The 17,744-nt window shown below is 41.5% G+C and overlaps 1 protein-coding gene across 1 annotated transcript in view; it reads right to left on the minus strand.

The window, feature by feature from the left end:
- LOC138608514 (collagen alpha-1(XIV) chain-like) overlaps nucleotides 1-16,762 on the minus strand; it is a 141,662-nt gene extending 124,900 nt beyond the window's left edge. Inside the window, exons 1-2 of the mRNA XM_069681116.1 lie at nucleotides 16,681-16,762; nucleotides 8,537-8,653 (exon numbers count right to left, since the gene is read on the minus strand). Coding sequence (XP_069537217.1) covers nucleotides 8,537-8,653; nucleotides 16,681-16,762 — 199 coding nt within the window. The remainder of the gene's footprint in view (nucleotides 1-8,536; nucleotides 8,654-16,680) is intronic.
- Between the last annotated feature and the right edge of the window lie 982 nt (nucleotides 16,763-17,744).

Raw genomic sequence — 17,744 nt, forward strand, 5'->3', positions numbered from 1 at the left:
GGTGTAGAGAAAAAGTTTGCACGTCTGTTTCATAGGACAGGTGCGTAGGAGAGGAAAAATCTCTGCAAGTAAGCTCCTGCATGCTGTCCAACTCCAGCGGAAAATACATTTATTTACTTGCAACATTTCGGCAAACAGTTTGTGAACAAACAAACTGTTTGCCTGATGAAGGTCGAGCTTTCTTGCAATTTTCATGGCTAAAATGAGGGAGACATTTTTCCTGACTGAACAGTATTTTGCAGGTAAACTGCAGACAGGAGCAACACAGTTCAGTCTTCAATGCAAGAACATAATGACCCTGGCCTCAAAGACTACAGATCCAATCGCACAAATCGAGGGAGATACAGGTTTCTCACTTACAAAATGTTAGCCAAAAGCATTTAAGTGTTGACACGCTACAAGCGCGAACAGATCAGAGGCCAGAGGGTTTCTCTTTAAGATATATTGATACAATTTAAAATGAAAAGGAAGTGGAAATTATCTTCATCAATTCATCACCATGTGAGGGTAGTTTGGTGCAGCACTGCAGCATAAATCTGGTATTAAAAGAGTAACTCCAGGACCCAAAGACATGACCCTGTTGTTTAGTTACTCTTTAAAAGGACAAATCTTTCAGTAGCACAAAGAACTTCGGAGAAGAACAAGACCAATAAATTCTACCTGCTAACTCTACATGTGTTCATTTCTGCTCTAAATAAACTTTGAACCACACAAACAAAGAGCTTGTGCAAGAACAGCTTGAAATATTCTAAACAATTCTTTTATTCTCCCTCCATTGTTCCCCTTGCATTTAAAATAGCAGCTTCAGCATAATTGATATTGTCTGGCGTCCTGAATGTGGCATCACTTTGCAAGCAGCTTCAGATATATCTGTGCAATTATGTTCACAAAAATTCAGTGCAGGCTCTCAGAACACCTGTTTCACCTGCATAAAAGATCTTCAGAGTTCAAGCAAAGAACTTCAAAACTTGGAACTGAGCATTCTGTAATTTGTACAAAGATAAAACAACATCATCACAACTTCAAACTAAAAGTTAAACAATGATACTGAATTTCTGGCGAGACCTACTGGGTTCAGGTGCAGGCAAGACCCACGGTGCTTTTGTTCCTTTGTACCACAAAGACAGTCTGACTCACGCTTGGGGCAGACAACACTGTACATCTGTGGGTGTATGAATCATCGTCTACTTTACCTCAGTTGAACTGAAACACACCACTGTAAAGGCAACAAGTCAGGTCTGTGAACGTCTCTTTAACAAGGTAAGGATTGGGTTTAGCTTCCACCACTTAGAAGTACTATTCAACAGGCTACACACAATCTTCATCACTTTTCTTCAGATCACAACTAAAGGGTTTCTATTTCAAGGACACTTGAGCCACACACACACCAAACCGACATCAAAGAACGAGCTGCGTCAGAGGCTGACTGTTGTGTAGCCTGTGTCCTGGATGAGAAGCTGCAATTGAACACGCCAATAAGTCCACAGCTGGAGGTGAACTAGCACGTTCATAAGAGGGAGATAACTCTCTCTACCAGCAGGCAGCAGAAGGCTGTATTCATTCATCAAGTAAGGAATAAAACCTAAAGACTGCAGTTGTACAAACCGTTGATGCACCATGAAAAACATCAGTATTTGCCGTCCATTTTCACACCACTCTCACTCACCATTCAGGTGGTTAGCTTTGTCAGCCCTTGGTTTTTGTGCTAGTCGAAGAAAAAAAGTAATCTGCTTGCTTTCCTCACTTCTGTTTGACTTCTCCTGACCTGCACTGATTGGCTTAGCTGAACAGCCATCAGAGTGATTTCTCTCAGCAACAGGCACTAAGGCTGATTCAACAAGCTCAGCTGGCTGGTCAGCCGCAGACAAGGGGCAACGACTGGCAATGATGCAGGGCAAACAACAAGGGCCACAGGAGCCCACTAACTGACTGTGGGCCTTGTGTCAGACTGTCAGGACCCTTATGGAAAGGCTGGATCAAACCACCAGCGCTACCGAGCCTCGAAAGGTTCAAAAAAGTTAATTCAGCCAGTGCTGACTGCTTCTCCACCACAGTCCAGCAAATACTAAAAAAATGTTTTGTATGTCATTTTTGCATGATAATACAAGACAATTCCTCTGAACTCCATCGTTGGTTCATCTGTTGTATGCTTTCTTTTTAAACGCCATGGATGTGTAGAAGAACGAAGAACTTAAAGCTGAGTACAAAAACGAGAGGTTCAGTGCTGCAAGCCTTACTCACAAACTCCCGGTGCTTTTCTAAAGTAGAACCTCCAAACTGGGATTCTTTAGAGGGTAAAATATTGTCCCTGGAATTTAAATGAGACCCCGGTCCCTTTGTTAAAAAAGGTTTTTCAGTCCCTGGATAAAGTTTCTGCAGAGGGAACAAAGCGTAATTTGAGTTTAAGTGGTATTAGTTTTAATTCACTAAATAATAAACAATAATAAATAATTACTTTAATCATATTATAAACAAGTTTGGGCAGACCTTGTTCCAGGACACTTCAGCTGAACAAATGGAGGCTGATGTGATCGACATTGCCAATTATGACCTTCAGTTATTTAAGCTTCATAACCACCATACCAGACTGTAATTATGCATGTGAATTGTACACACCTCATACATACCTTTCTGGGGTTTCAAATAGCCTCAAACTACTCGCAAATATGTGAAAATGTCTCCAGTTGTGTGTGACATGATCACTTAAAACTGCCCAGAAAAGAAAGTGAACATTCAGAAGGCCTCTGGCATCACAAAGTGAGGAGAGGAGCGATTAACTTTATTAACGCCTGAGGTGACGAGAGCTCATCACAGCAGCAAAGAGCAGAGGGAAAACACCAAAGTACAAACTGTAAGAGGTGTAAGCCAAGAATAGGAACAAAAATGTAATATTGAGTATTAAAATAAATCAAATCAATCAAATAGAAAATGTGTATTCAGCGTCTAATCCTGCCAAATGTGCTTCCCTGCCGTAGCAGCAGAAGGTTTGGCAGAAGTCAGCAGTTTCTGTTTCCTGGCTTTGAGAGAGTCGATCATATGAAGAGATATTAAGAAGTCATGAGGAACACATGCAAATGAGTTTAACTTTTTCATCACAAAAAGGCTACTTCCATCTTTTGTTTGTTTTTTTCTGTGTAATTCAATTAAATGCGTCGTTCTGCGTCCTACTTCTGCTGCTGGTACAGAAAAATGTTCCCACTGGGATCACAACAAATCTTCTTAAACTGTCTGTTATAAAAGCCAATTTCATTTAGTGAGAGTCATTGATTCAAATATTCTCCATCTGCTTCTACAGAGCAGCTGACCGCACTAAAACCAACAATATAAAAAACAGTAATAAGTTCCTTAAACTCAGTAAAAAAAGGTTTTGTCAGATTGTCTGTCAATCTGGGATTTATACAAAGCTTTGACTATTTGTCTTCTTTCAGCACCACAGCAAACCCCTGCATCATCCTGTAGGAGTCTCATGTTTCACATAAAAGGTGCACGTTTATTGATTCCATGTCTTACACGGGCCGGATATGACAAACATTAAAACATTTCCAGCCCACTATATTCATAGTGTTTCAAGTCACCATCGTTCTTAAGTGTGCAGTTTAAGCAAACGGATGATTTAGCCCTGAATCAGCATCGAAAAACAACACTGCTTTTTCAGTGTTTTATATCAGGCAGAGCACCTTCAAAGAAGCTAGCAACGGCTTGGCTTGCAGCCCTTCCTGACTTTCTTTGTTCGCTGAACGGAGTCAGAAAAACACTGAATTTTAACATGAAACTTCTTTGTTGTGCGGAGGAGACCTCTGTGGATAATTTGGCTCCCAGTAACAAGCTTGTGAATGTGAAGACTTCAAGTAATAATCTCAAAGTTTTTCATGTAAATAAATAAATAAATCTGTCGCTGAACGAGGTAACACAATGGTGATTGAGCCGATGGCCCACTGATGAAAACCTTTGCGTTCGCAGAATAACTGACTGGGTGTCTGGTGCGACTTTCACAGAAAAAAATCACAAGCGGCGCCCAATCAGCGACGTGTTTTCCAGGGTTGGGCGGAGCTAAGCGGCTGCTTTTCTGCTCTCTGCAAGTGCTGCGAGTAAACAGTAATCTACTATGGCTGAACACACAAAGAAAAGATGGATGACTACAGATACAACTTCAACAAGAAGTGAAAATCCAAAGAAGAAGAAACAAACTCGACGCTCAGATGAAGCAAACAGTCTGAAAAGGAAAGCGACCGTCAGCCAGGAAAATCAAGAGTTACAACCGGAGCCGACCGTGGACGTCACACATGCAGCACTGTCTGGATATCTGGGAAGGGTGCGCCCGCTGTTACCGTTTATCACCAGAGGTGCCGCCAAAGACAACGAAACTTTACTGTTACCACTTTAATGTTAATTTGAGTCTCTGCTAAGTTTACAGCCTGACACACTGTTGCTCCTGCTTTGCTCTGTGTACAATGATGCAGCTAAAAACAGAAGTGCAGAGATTGGGTCAATGAATGATTGCAATCTTAACCCTTAATGATCCCAACTACAATAAAGACATTTTTTTCAAAAGTGATGACAGCTTGATTAGCTTGTACTCTATGACCACCTTGTCTTGTATTCTTCTTCTGTGAGCTGCAAATGTCTCTTACTTTGAAACTGTGATGGACTATAAAACATGTCCCGACTTCAACCATAAGAAGACGAGGACAATCCAGCAGAGTTCTACAAAAACTGCCCGCTGTTAAAGAAAATTAACTACTGCTCTGTCACTGCTTTTTCAACTTCATTACACTCACGCTGATACCAGCTGCCTTCAGCGAGAAGATGATGGCTCCCGTCATTCACCTCCCTCCCTCAGCCCAGGAGGCACGCAGCGATCCCTGCGCTTCCACTTACTTTTTAAATCAGAGTTTTTTTTCTCCTTCTCTTCAAAACTAAGCACTACCCAAAGGCAACATGTTGCAACGCAAGCTGTGTGGGCATGTCTCAGAAATGAGGCCATCATGCTCTTGGTATAAATGTCAAGCCAATTTGAATATCTGTAAGAATATGATAAAGGCAGTAGAGTTTTCTAGCACATGTGAGGCGGCAGTGCTTGCTACTGTTAAAGTGAAAAGCATTTACATTGTGTGACAAGAGACAATGGCTTCCCCGACGTTAAAAGGAACTAACTGTACTGTCATCTTATAATATCAGAGTCCAGCAAAGACACCAGAGCAGAACATGTTTTTGTTCTTTGACAGAAGCTCAGATGATCTCATTTTGTCTGGATCTATAACTCCCACCCTGCTTTTCTTCACTTTCTTTTTATCTCTATCCAACATCCCTCTTTCCCTTTACTCTTCATGCCTCTCCAGCTCTTCATCATGCCCTCTAGTATTTCTCCCTCTTTTTATATTCCAATGTCATTCCCTCCATCCATTCGGCTCTCCCTCCAGGTGTCGGGGGATGGCTGCCCGCCCGTGCTTACTGCATCTTATCTGACATTTTCTCCATTACTGTGATCACACAGACGGCCAAGCAATACCGAAAGCTACAGGTTTACTCCACCGCTGGCTGAAAGCAGCACTAGTGCACAGAGGTTGAGTTCACCATCAAACTTAAGTCCACAATGGATCGGTTTGTCCAGCAGTGTAGGAGGAATAAAGTTGGTGAACTGTTTCCCCAACATATAGAGGGACTTTGTATTACATTTTTAAAAGAAGGTGACACTGTTTGTTCGTTTTGGAGGCCATCAGCTGCACTTACTTACATTTTTGCACATTTTGGCAGTTAGTATTGTTGGCATGTTGGCTCCTCATATCATCATAAGTAATGTTTCACTAAGAATCGGGAAGTTGCCTCAACTGTAGACGGGGCTGAAAAAATAAAGACAATTCTTCCTTCAAACCTGTCTGGGTGACAAAACTATTTCTGTATATTAACACATCAAAACCGTTTTATTGTTACCGTCAAGGGAGTAAAATAAAAGTTTAATTGAATCCCGACAATCCCACGGAGGGACCTCTGCTTGGCCTTACGTCTTACTCCGGGAATCCTTTTAACTGTGCTATAATTATAAGTCCTTAACAAAATGAACTCCTGAAAGCTTTCCGTCACAGCAGCAACGAGAGTACAGGACCGCTTTTACAACAGCACATGCAGCTGCACCTTTCCCCACTGCAATAAAAGATCTATTTTCACTCCGTCTCCTTCGGTGGGAAAAATAACAAGAGCAGATAAAATGCAATAAAGTAAGTAAAGAGATAACCTGACCGTAAGGTCTGCACACCCATTCCAATCTATTTCTCCTTTCCTGTAAGGCAACATGACTTACTGGGGAGCAGATTTCAAACTGATTATTTCTCATTATTCATCATAAAATTGCAAAGAATGCCAACAAATTCAATTTAAAACACCAATTTTTAAACTGCAGATTGTGCTTGTGCATCCCTTCTTCTGTATCTGCCATAAAAACCTGGGGACACAAGGACTTCAACAACAACTCCAAGTGCAAAAACACTCACACTATTCGTTTCATGTCCTCGCCTCTCTCTTTCTGCCGTTAACTTTTAAGTGAGCGAAACCTAAAATTAACCTCAATCAGGAGGATGTGTTGTTGATGTGTTACCCGTAAGTACTCTGACGTGAAGGTGAGCTGTGTACAAGCTTTAAAATCCAGTGATTTTATGCAAAATAAAACACAATAATGTTTGTGTCTGTCAGAGCACAGTCAATATTTTTATGTTCAGAACATTCACATATATATGAAGACATTTGTTTTCAACAGATTTAAGCTGATTCTAGTCCAAACAAATCCTGGACAGAACATTTCCAACCTGTTGCTCATAAAAAGAATTTCCAGTTACCATCTCTTCCTTTCCCTTCCTTAAACTCTCTAATACTCAAGTGACACCGCAACAGCAATAAAAAGGTCCCAAAAGAAAGAGATAATAACAATGTTTACTTCCAACGTGTTTGCCTGCCCCACATGATGTCATATGATGCACTTTATAAATTAATAACACCATAATTACGACACAAAACGACGGCTTTTGGCTTCGCATCACATCCACAAACAGTAAAAACGTCTGCAGTGCACCTGCTTTCACACAGAGCAATAAAAAACTTGGCCAGTTTTCCTACTTAATAATAGTCTGATCAGAGTCGACCCCATGGTCTGTGTTATTATATAACACTGTACGCCTCACTTTATAACTATGATTTCACTCAATCTATGACGCATAATTAATCTCATCAGTGGAGGAGCAACAAAGGAAACAAAAACAAAGTTCATGTTGTGTAGAACTCAGTCAGGTGATGCAACAAACTTTTAGTCCTGCTGTTGAGACTGACAGTGATGGCTTAAGCCTACAAGCAAGAGAGGTGTCAGTTACAGTCACCAGTTTATTACATACACCTGGCTAAGACGTATGCAGACTAGCCCCTCAAATAAACCCTACCCTCATGAAGGTTCTGTTCCATAGAGGAGCGACTTCGTGCAACATTGTTATGAGAGATATCCAAGAAAATATAATATTTACTCGACCCTCGTTGACCTAAATGGGTTTAAATGGGTCGGTGTGAACGGTTGGGGTTGTTGGGGAGCTCAATCACTCCACTAAAACCCACTTGACTTAGCACCTGAAGTGAATCCAATCACAAAATAACTTCCTATTAACAAAACTCTTCCCACAAGCTGGACTCAACAACATGCTGACCTTTGCCACACCAGCGTTCAGACGGCTTATTAAGTATTCTCCCAAATGTGTAGAAACCAAACTTGTTGAAGCCTTCATGGAGAAAGATAGAGACGTCTGCTGCAATCAAACACAGGCTTCCACAGTGACACCCAAACATTCAAAGGTATGAGATTCTGTGTGTGGTAACTTTTTTGCACCAAGCAGAACGCAGGTGAACCCACATACAAAGGTGGATCTGTTCTCCCTCAGTGGAACTACAACTAGTGCGTAACTAGAATGATTTGTGAGCAGACAGTAACTGTATTAACCGGAATTCTGATCGTCATTTAAGAACCAATTCTTACAAGTGGTCTGCGCAACAAATACCAACGGTGGATCCTCTGTAATGATGCATCATACAATTACAGCTGAGGAGCCCTTAAGCAAGGCACTAGACAACCAATCCGTCACAGAGGTTGTCCTACTTGGCTTCCAGATGTGAATGTCAAGAGCTGTGTGAACCCCAGGCACGACTGTACAGGAGCAGAGTGTGAATTCCTCGTCAGATTTCCCTGGATAACTCAAGTTTAAATTAGAAACCTTCAGAAGTGAGCAAACTGCAGCAGCTCCGAACAATCATCCAGCTGGCAAAAAATGAACACTCAAACAAAAAGCAGCGTTCAGACCTCTTGTTTCACAACCACTTCTGACCACGGGATCTTTGCTTCTAATATATGCTAGAATTTCTTGCTCGACTGTAAGGACAAGTGATCCCCTCTCTGGATCATCAGAAAATTCTCAGAGAGAGGCATTAGGAAAGTTCCACTTAAGGAAAAATCCTAAACATAGAGCAAGCGTTGTAAAGACCCTCTCAGGTCAGTGCTGGATCTTACCTGGCTGTGTCGTGTAAATGACCTTGTAGCTTTCAAACGCTCCTTTTGGCTCTTTCCACGACACGTGCAGCTTGGTGGGGCTCAGGATTTTGTATCGAAATCTCCGTGGCGAAGAAACTAGAGAGAAAAACAACAAGATAAACAGTTTTACACAATAACTGTTAGCTTTAAACAAACTGTATTTTAGTGACGAATGAATGAATGACTTATCCCTGTCATGCAACATCCACCCCTCCAAAATATTTATCTCCTTATTAGAAAAACTGCCGTTATCAGTGTGTATTAGTGGATTACATCCATAACAATGGAAGGAGTTCAATTTTGTTCAGTCAAAAGTTTCTGATTTTCTGAAAACTGCCTAAATGAGAATTCCTGTATTTTTAAACCTGGACCTTATTTTTTTTTTGTCCTATTTTGGAGTCTAAATGACTAATAGGGACAAAATGTTTTGGAATTGCTTCAGTAGATTGATTCAACCTGCAGCCGCCAAACAGGCTGTAATGGCTGCAACTAAATCCTTTATGAAAAACTGCGTCCACTAAAAGTTCTTGTTGTTTCCACTGACAGGCTCAGATTGTTATTCTAAGTGTGTGACAACATTACAGAAAGGATCCTACAGAGATAGACCTTTTTGCTAAAGAGTGAGATGTTGTTTTGGAATCAGAAACAGCTGTTACATCGCTCTCTTCAAAGCCAACGATTACACTGACAAAAACAGCAATTTTACCCTGCAGAACACAAGAGTTGCTTGTCCATCGCTGCCTCAATCTAGTTAGTTTTATTGTGTGTTACACAAATATTGAGTTGGATCTGAACCAACAAATTAAACACCTAAGTTACTCAATAAAACAAACTGATGGAAGCAGTGGTGGACCAGCCTGTTTCCCGGCTAGAATGGCTGAAGCAATCTACTGGAGCAACTTTTGGTACCAAGTACCCAGGTTTCCAAATCCTAGGATTTAACTTTTAAATAACAAGAGGTTGTGTCAGTCTGCTGCTATAAACAGATGTTGTGGTTTCAGAGAATCTGCTCTCCTTCTGTTTTACTTCTGCCAGTTGCAAAAACAACAGTGACTGAGTTAGACTGAAGTTAGACTGAACTCCCCCCAGAGTTATGGCGGCGTAGAGGCTCCATCGCTCCATCTGTGTGTTAGGAAAGTGAAAAAGATTAAGATGGATAAATTGTATCTCATCCAATCAGGAGGATACACCTCAGAGAGATTAGCTTGTACAGACGTCACATTTAAAAGCAAAGTCCCATTCTCCTCCTCATCCTCATCCTCATCTTCCTCTGACGAGTATTGTGCTCGTCTCTGTGGGGATACGACAGGTCGTCTTCTGTGTTCCACTTACCGTCTGCATCAAAGCGACGCCCCTGCCTCTCATCCTGATTAGTTGTTGGCCCTGTCAGCCGCCTCGAGGCCTACCCCCCACTTTTCTCTCTGTATCCTTCCCTTATATTCATTTTCTCAAGCGTACGCTCCCTCTCCATCCCCGTCTCCCTCATCTGTCCCTCTGTCTTTCCCTTTATATCTGATCCCTCCCAGTCCTGATCTCATTTTCTCTCCTTTCTTTTCTTTCTGCGTCTCTGCGCTTTGAAATTGTCGTCGGGGGTAAGACGAGGATGAGAAAAAGAAATGAATGTGACTTCCTTTTAACTGCAAGGAGAGAAAGAACAAAGGGCACCAAAGGGAAAGGCACTGGAATAGAATCTGTTTACTATTCCTCTCCTGTCCTGAGCAGGAGTGTGTAGATGTACAACACACAGTGACTAGATCCACTGAGCTGCACAATATCCAAAACACACTTTACAATAGCCTCGACCTGTGTGTAAACATTCAGGAAAGTCAACAACGCTGTGTTAGTGAAACTTTTTTCGATGTACACATGAGTGTGATCATATTTCACTGAGCTCCAACGCAGTGTTGTTGTGTTTCCCCGTTAAGACAAAGGTTCAAACACTGGAACAAGGCCATTGTAAAGCACTGCAATGCCAAAAAACACATGTCCAGGGTCAACAAGCACAACACCCCATCATTTTTACACCGACAGAGCCAAATCCCAGAGAATAAATACGTTTCAGAAGTCACACATTCCCCAGTCTACGTTGGTTAACTATGAGAATAAAAAAAGAAAAGCCCGGGGCTGGAAAATAAAATATGAAACACACAAACTTGCTCTTGTGTTTGTGTCCTCATTATGAGGTGAGCCATCTGCTGCTGTCGACTTCTTTAAATACCTACACTGTGATTGACGCCTGGTAGAGCTCTGATGCTCTGGAGGCTTAAAGGGATGGTTCACCCAAAAAAGAAAATGAGAAAAATATTTTGAATTTGGAAAACGAAGGAAGGAGGAGAAGGAATTTTAATTTGTGTGTGCCTATGTGTGCATGTTGTCTCTCTCGTCTCGTTCACACATGCACAGGACTCCTAAGTGGTGGCATGTGAGAATGCAAATGTGCGCTACAAGGATATTAACGCTTTGCCAATGCACCACGCCTAGCCTGAAGCAAACAGAGTATTTCCAGACGATCTCCCTTCTGTTTGCTACACAGGCCAAGTCAAGACGTGAATACACGGCTTAAATAAAAGGCTCATACATGCTAATAACAGAGTGTATAACTGTTTAAACACTTACCAGATTAGTTTTCTGTTGTGTATTGAAAATAGTAAAAAGACAGCTTGTCAACCACAGGCCCTTCTCAGTTAACTTTAAATACAGCAGCATGGACAGTTAAACACCCAGCCTGTATAAAAGAAGTGGGCATAGCCACTGTGGTGTCAGCCATGGGTTTGTGAACCCAACATTTAAAGACTTTAAAGACGCCATCTTGAATTTTTGGAACCAGAAATGACCATGTTTGGACTACATACTAAACATAAACATTTTAACGTCTCTATCCTTAAAGGCACTATGGTAGCACATTGTCAGGTAGCACACGCTAAAGCACACCCTGTTTTATCATTGATTTGACTCTGAATGGGAGCATCATTTACAAAATGAACCTCACGCTGTATTAAAGAAGATTTAAAGTAGGAACATTTGTACAGGGGTCATAAATCAAGTGCCATTACTTTTTGCAGCCAGTAGAGTCGCCCCCTGCAGGCCATTGAAATGAATGCAGGTTTAGGGCACTTCTGCATTGGCTTCACTTTTGAAATCAGAGGCTACATCCGCTTCTTATATTCAGTCTTGGGGTACAACACTTTAATATATGATGAATACAGTACTAAAATATTTTTGGATGTTGCCCTCTAGACTGTTGTTTAAATATGCTGCTGATATCAGGTTGTGTATTACAAAATGTACAAATTACGGCTCGGGATGGGGTTAGGGACGGTGAAAGGGTCAAACAAACATGGGACTTTCATCCAAAAGACCTGGGTTCTTTTTGGGTTCATTGTTGTCTTCCTTTTAAGTTATGTAACATAAGTTGGTTTCCTAACTTGCTACCTTAGCTGCATAATCTTAACCAAACGTACCTCATGTTTAATATTGTTTCACATCCAAGCATAACAAGCATTATTCTAAAAGGTGAGACATCGCTTACTTCTTCTGTCTTAGCGGAGATTACATAGCAATAAAGTGGACCGCAGAGTAACCTACAAGCATGACGGAGTGGTACCTAGATCTGCATATTTTGAAGCACGGGGCCACTGACCAAGTTGCCGTACTAAACGAGATAAGAGTGAGTGTGTTGAAAATGCACAAACATGTTTGAGAAAGTGCTTGTTTTCTGTGCGTTTTCAGAAGAGATTTATCAACTTCCCTTTAGCTCTCGCTTCTCCATTAAACAGGATTTAGTCAAGCTGATAAGACCTATCACAAACACCTCAGCAGCGTTTTTTGGGGGAACCACCTCTTTATGCATGTCATCATCTGCAAGAGACTACTCATGTAGGTATGAAAAGAACCTTGAGATCAGCACAGGAAGGATAATCCTGATTTGAATGGAGAGAATGTGAAGCCGGGGCATTCAACAGCAGGCAGATATATTTATAAACAAACACACATAAGGAATACTGTACCAATTATCTCACCAACCTGGGGATGAGAATGAGGGCTGCTTGGGATTTCGGCTCACGCTTTAGCTCTCTGTCTCGGAAACAAAGGACATTCTCTCGTCTGGAGAGAGCTGCTCAAATCCCAAATGATTCAAGAAGCAGATTCGCACCTCTCTGTTTGTAGCTGAAGTGTGTTGATTTTGTGTGCTGTGTGTACCTCTGTGAGTACTTTCGCATTTGCACGGGTATGCATGAATTATACATGTTTGACTGCTACTGGAGGCAAGTGTATCCTGGTGCATGCACATAAAAATCTTTCATGATTGTTTTTTCTCACGCCTCTTCTTTTAAACCAGCCAGTTCCTTTGCAGCAACACACACACACACGCACACACACATTGACTCAGAGAACATCATGGATCTTCTCTGTGAGATTGTATTCTCACAGAAAGAAGTATTGGATGCTGAAAACAGCCCGGTGAAGACAAAAGGCCTCGCCTATGGGAATGAGAACTTAATTCTCATCTATTTTTCATGGAGACTCTTGTGCAAAAAGCAGAGCCGACTTGTGCTGAGGTTTGGAGAGGTGTCCGTCACACCCAAAGGGAGTTGTGTGGCAGAGTCACACACGCAAAGTTTGTGCATTTTAAATTTTCAGTGAGAGCAGAAAAATCCAGGGCACGTTATGAGCTGTGTATATAAAACTCTCGTCTATGAGCGTGAATTGTTAAGTGTGCAAATATGTCTTCTATAAAAGAGTTTTCATTGCCAAGAGCATTACAACATCAATGATTTTTTTATCATATCAAATCAAACAGATCAGTAGATGAACAGATGAACTGTCCTTCAAGAGCAGACTAAAGCTAAAGTGTTTAAAGTTTCCTCTGATGGAGGATCCAATTATATTTCTATTTTATACACAGACACTTTGCACTTCCGTGTGGGCAGCTTCTGATTATATTCTCTACAATGTCCGCAGTTCTCCGAAATACACCTACAAAATGTGACCCAGAAACACGACCACTAAACAACAGTGACATTTGACCACATTCCCTCTCATCTGTTTCCCCTCCAGCTACAGAAACTTCTTCCATTATCTCTGCAGGCAAGGAAAACATGAGAAGCCTCAACAGAGCCTGACCTGAGCCACTAAAATCATTCTTTGACCTTTCACCTCTTAAATTGGGTTTGTGAGAGGTGTTGGGTTATAGAGTAATTTGGGACACGACTAAGTAATCACTTAATGACAGCACTAACTCCCTTTTCTGAATGGCACAAGGTTAGTAAACAGAAGTGCTGAAACAAAGACAACAAGAGGGTTTCCTCATAGTTTAGGATGACGTCTATATAACTATCTGCTAGCTAGCGTCATTTTGCTTTAAAACATCTCCTCTTATCTGACTCCTCTAAACTAACAAAGGGAAGCAGCACTGAGGAGTTTCTCTGTGGAAGCTCTCCAAGCCGATCATAAGTCCTCAGCTCTTCCTGGGTCACTGGTGTAGCCAAGGCTGGCACTCTATGGCCTCTTCACTGAGGAATGCTGTGGTTGCTTTCAGTTTACTGCACTCCAGCCAATCCTGACAAGTGTCCTTATAGTAAAAGACTTATTCTGTCGCACAGACTCTACCTTTACTGGGCCAACTAAAGTGGCAGACCGACTGACAACATCACCAGGAGCTAAATGTTTATCATTTGGTACTGATATAATCAGCCCATCAACAGGAAAACTATTTCAAACCATTTTCAAAGAAATGTTTGAGGACTTATTAATACTTTAAATGCTCGTTAGGTCCGACCCTCACCTCACTGGGGGTTGAAAGTCAAAGATATCAAATTAATAACGGTTCAATAAACACTGAAATTATGAAATAAAACAATAGTTTTATTGTCATACTGTCCAGCATTCCCTCTCTGTTACGCTTTGGTCCCGTTGTAAATCTTATGTAACGAGATCAGAGAATGCAGATATGGTAAAATGTAATTATATGGTAGAGGGCGAGTCTGCACAGTGACTGGTAGAAAAGCAGAGACGTCCCCTGCTGCAAAATATCCAAAATACAACATCAATGTCACTGAGCAGGAGTCAAAGCAGTACCCTCTGTCTGAAACCAACAGTTGTCCAGGTTAGCTGGTTAGCGTGCTTCCTGGCCTTTCAAACCCCTCATCTGCGATTATGGTATGGCTCAGTTTCAGCCCATCTACTGCCTTTATGGTTATGGCTCTATGTCAGCAGGCTTTGGTTCTCCACCACAGAACCGAGCAGGTTCAGTCCTGTTTAAGGTTCAACACTGCCAACAACCTCTGAAAGTTGGCGGATGCTGAATATGTTTGGGTGGAGCATAAGTACCTGACTGTGCTGAAAACAAGAACACAACTCTTTCACGTGTTCTTATTTCTCACATCCTCATATCAAATACAACATCCAAGAAATGAAGATTATTATCTTATCTCTTCTTCCATCCATGGTCAGGTCTTCTGTTAAACCTTAGCACAGTTCATATAACTCTAATCATGTTGTCTGTTCACAACATGAATAGAAATTCATTATTTGCATTCCCATAGAGAATGCCTACTTAGTACAAAGGCCTGTATAGAATTGTTAATGATGATAACGGTGTTTAAGAGACTAATCTCTCTCTCTCTCTGTGTTAATGAGGTAATGAGTGAGGTTAAGTGTTAATTGCTGAATAAGTGAACTGGGTTAAATGCAGTGAGAGACGAGTCAGAACACGAATTAACAGACAAAAGGAAAAATATGATTTCATGAAAAGCTTGTGTATAACAGACAGTGAGGGGCCACAGTAAAACACAAAGGCTGTGAAGTTAACAGATGTGTAGGAGCAAAAGAAGGGTTCATCAAATACTGCCCTGTGCAAAATGAGTACGTGAATGTAGACATAAATGTTTTTTGAGTAAAAAAAATGACATGATTTGTAACTTACGAAGTTACAAAGAAATCTGCCATGAAAATACCCATCAAAACCCCCCAAAATAAATGAGTTAAAAACATCTTTGAAGGTAACAGTGGTGTAAAAATGAGCCACAGCAAATCAGCTTTTAGAACAGAGAGTAAAACATGTTTTCTCATCATGAGTTTGGCATCAAGGCTTTTCCCTTTGAGACAGACGCATGTGGGTAAATGCACATTAAAAGGACTAATCAAATTAAAAGGAAACACTTGCTTTGGAGCAAAGCTGCACATCCAAATTGAGACAAAGTGAAATTAAGGATTTAACCTGCTGAATAAAAGTGCAAAGATAATACCTGCATTCCCATCACAGGGCCACTCAGGGGTTTCAGAGCCAGCAGTAATCTTAATCACAGCACTAAAATCAGATTAAGTGGGGAGAGATTTCAAGACCTGTTGTTCTCAGGTAAATGAGGAAGTAGGCTGTTTAAAGCTCTGCCTTGTACTAATACAAGAAGCCCTGGCTGGCCCTGCTTGACGCCAAAATGGGAAGCCCTATGAAACACCCCTAAACACCATAATCTTAAGCTCTGGGAGACCCTGCTAAGCACCATAATGGGAAGCTCTAGGAAACTCTGCTAAGCGCTATGAAAAGCCATGGCGCACCATGCTAAGCCATAATGAAAAACCTTAGGACGCACTGTTTGGCACAAAAATGTCAAGCCCTAGAAAACCCTGCAAAGCACCGTAAACGGAAGCCATGTTTGGCTCTGTGGTTAAAGCCTTGTTTACCCTCACAGTCGAAGGCACCAGGGTGTCATTGAAGAAAACAGTTGAAGATAACAGTCTTAACAGAGAGAACTACTAAACCTGGGCACAATAACTCTCGGTAGTGTTGGGTAATTCCTGGTATTCCAACTTGGCATTTGGCACCGAAGTAGAAAGCCTCACATAGCCTCATGAAGAAATAACCCCAGTTATTCATGTTTAGGGACAATATAAGCTATACAGCTATAAATAGTGGCACTTTAGAAACTCCTAGCAGGTTAGCAGTGGGATTGACAGCTACAGCTTGCTCTGAGGAAAATCATAAGCAAAGGACTCTTTGGCCCTTTTATGAAGAGCCCAGCTTTGCCATGTTTAGCTCTGTGTTATCTGTGTGGTAAACCCCCGATTGGCCTCGTTGACCCTGTTGGCCCTTGAGTGGAAAGCAGGCTATTGGAGGTACTTACCTTGGCCCCGCGCTGGCTGAGGGAACACAGAGACGAAAACCAAGCCCAGCAGGCAGAGGCTCAGTCTGACTGAGAACTGCATCCTGGCGGCAGCAGAAAGGAGGACACCACACACCTGATGGAGAGGGAGGACAACAGGGACCAGGAAAAGGGAAGAAGAAAAACAGGAGAAGAGAGGAGGGCAGAAGACAGGAGGCACAGAGGGAGGAAATGTAGATGAAAGGATGTAGAAGGAAGTCAGCGGAGAAAGGAGGGAGCAGGTGGGAGGTGAAGAGGAGAAAGTGGAGAAAGGGGAGTGTGAGTGGGAGGTTGGAGGAGATAAGGAGAGGAGGACAGTAAGAGTGAAGAGTAGCAGTAGAAGGGAGCAATACGGTAGAGGAAGACGAGGGGAGGAGAGGAGCAGGGAGGAATAAAAGGAGGAAGATGAAGAGATTTAAACAGCCTGATAAAGGACACATAGCATGTTATCCCAGATTATTTTTGCAATATTAAGGAAATTAATCAACGTGACTGAAATCCAAACACGTTAAAGCATTAAAATATGAGTATTTCATTACTGCAAGTATAAACAAAAATGTGATTCATTAAGATTTCAGGCATGAAATTGTAAAAATTGAAAAAAATAAGTAGATTTGAAGACATTCATGTTAAGTTAGAAGGAAAGCCGCTCCTTGTCTGACATGTTCAGTTACATCACAGTTTTTGTACCCTCCAGCCCCCCGCCCCTCCCATCACCTCTCTACCAAATTCATATCCCATTGGTTTGCACTTTTAAAAGATCCCTCCTTGAATCAAGCTGCAATATTAATATCTTTCAATGTATTATGTCTTGTGTTGCTTCCTTTAGGTCCTTCCCATGTTTGCAGAAATAATTAAAGAGAAAAACTTGTAATATTTGGACGTTAACAAACAAACTATTTATCAAGCATATCAATAAGCAAGTAAAGAGCATTACGACTGGCGCTCACAGTAAAAATGCAAGTCTTCCTGCACTTAACTTAAAGAATATAATTCCCTGTGGAAGGCTGAAGGTGCAGAAAGTTTTCCCTTAAACTTTCGCACAA

This window comes from Semicossyphus pulcher, unplaced genomic scaffold, assembly GCF_022749685.1.
Source record: "Semicossyphus pulcher isolate SPU_LCO1_2020_fin unplaced genomic scaffold, fSemPul1.0.p SCAF_5, whole genome shotgun sequence".
Taxonomy (NCBI): Eukaryota; Metazoa; Chordata; class Actinopteri; order Labriformes; family Labridae; genus Semicossyphus; species Semicossyphus pulcher.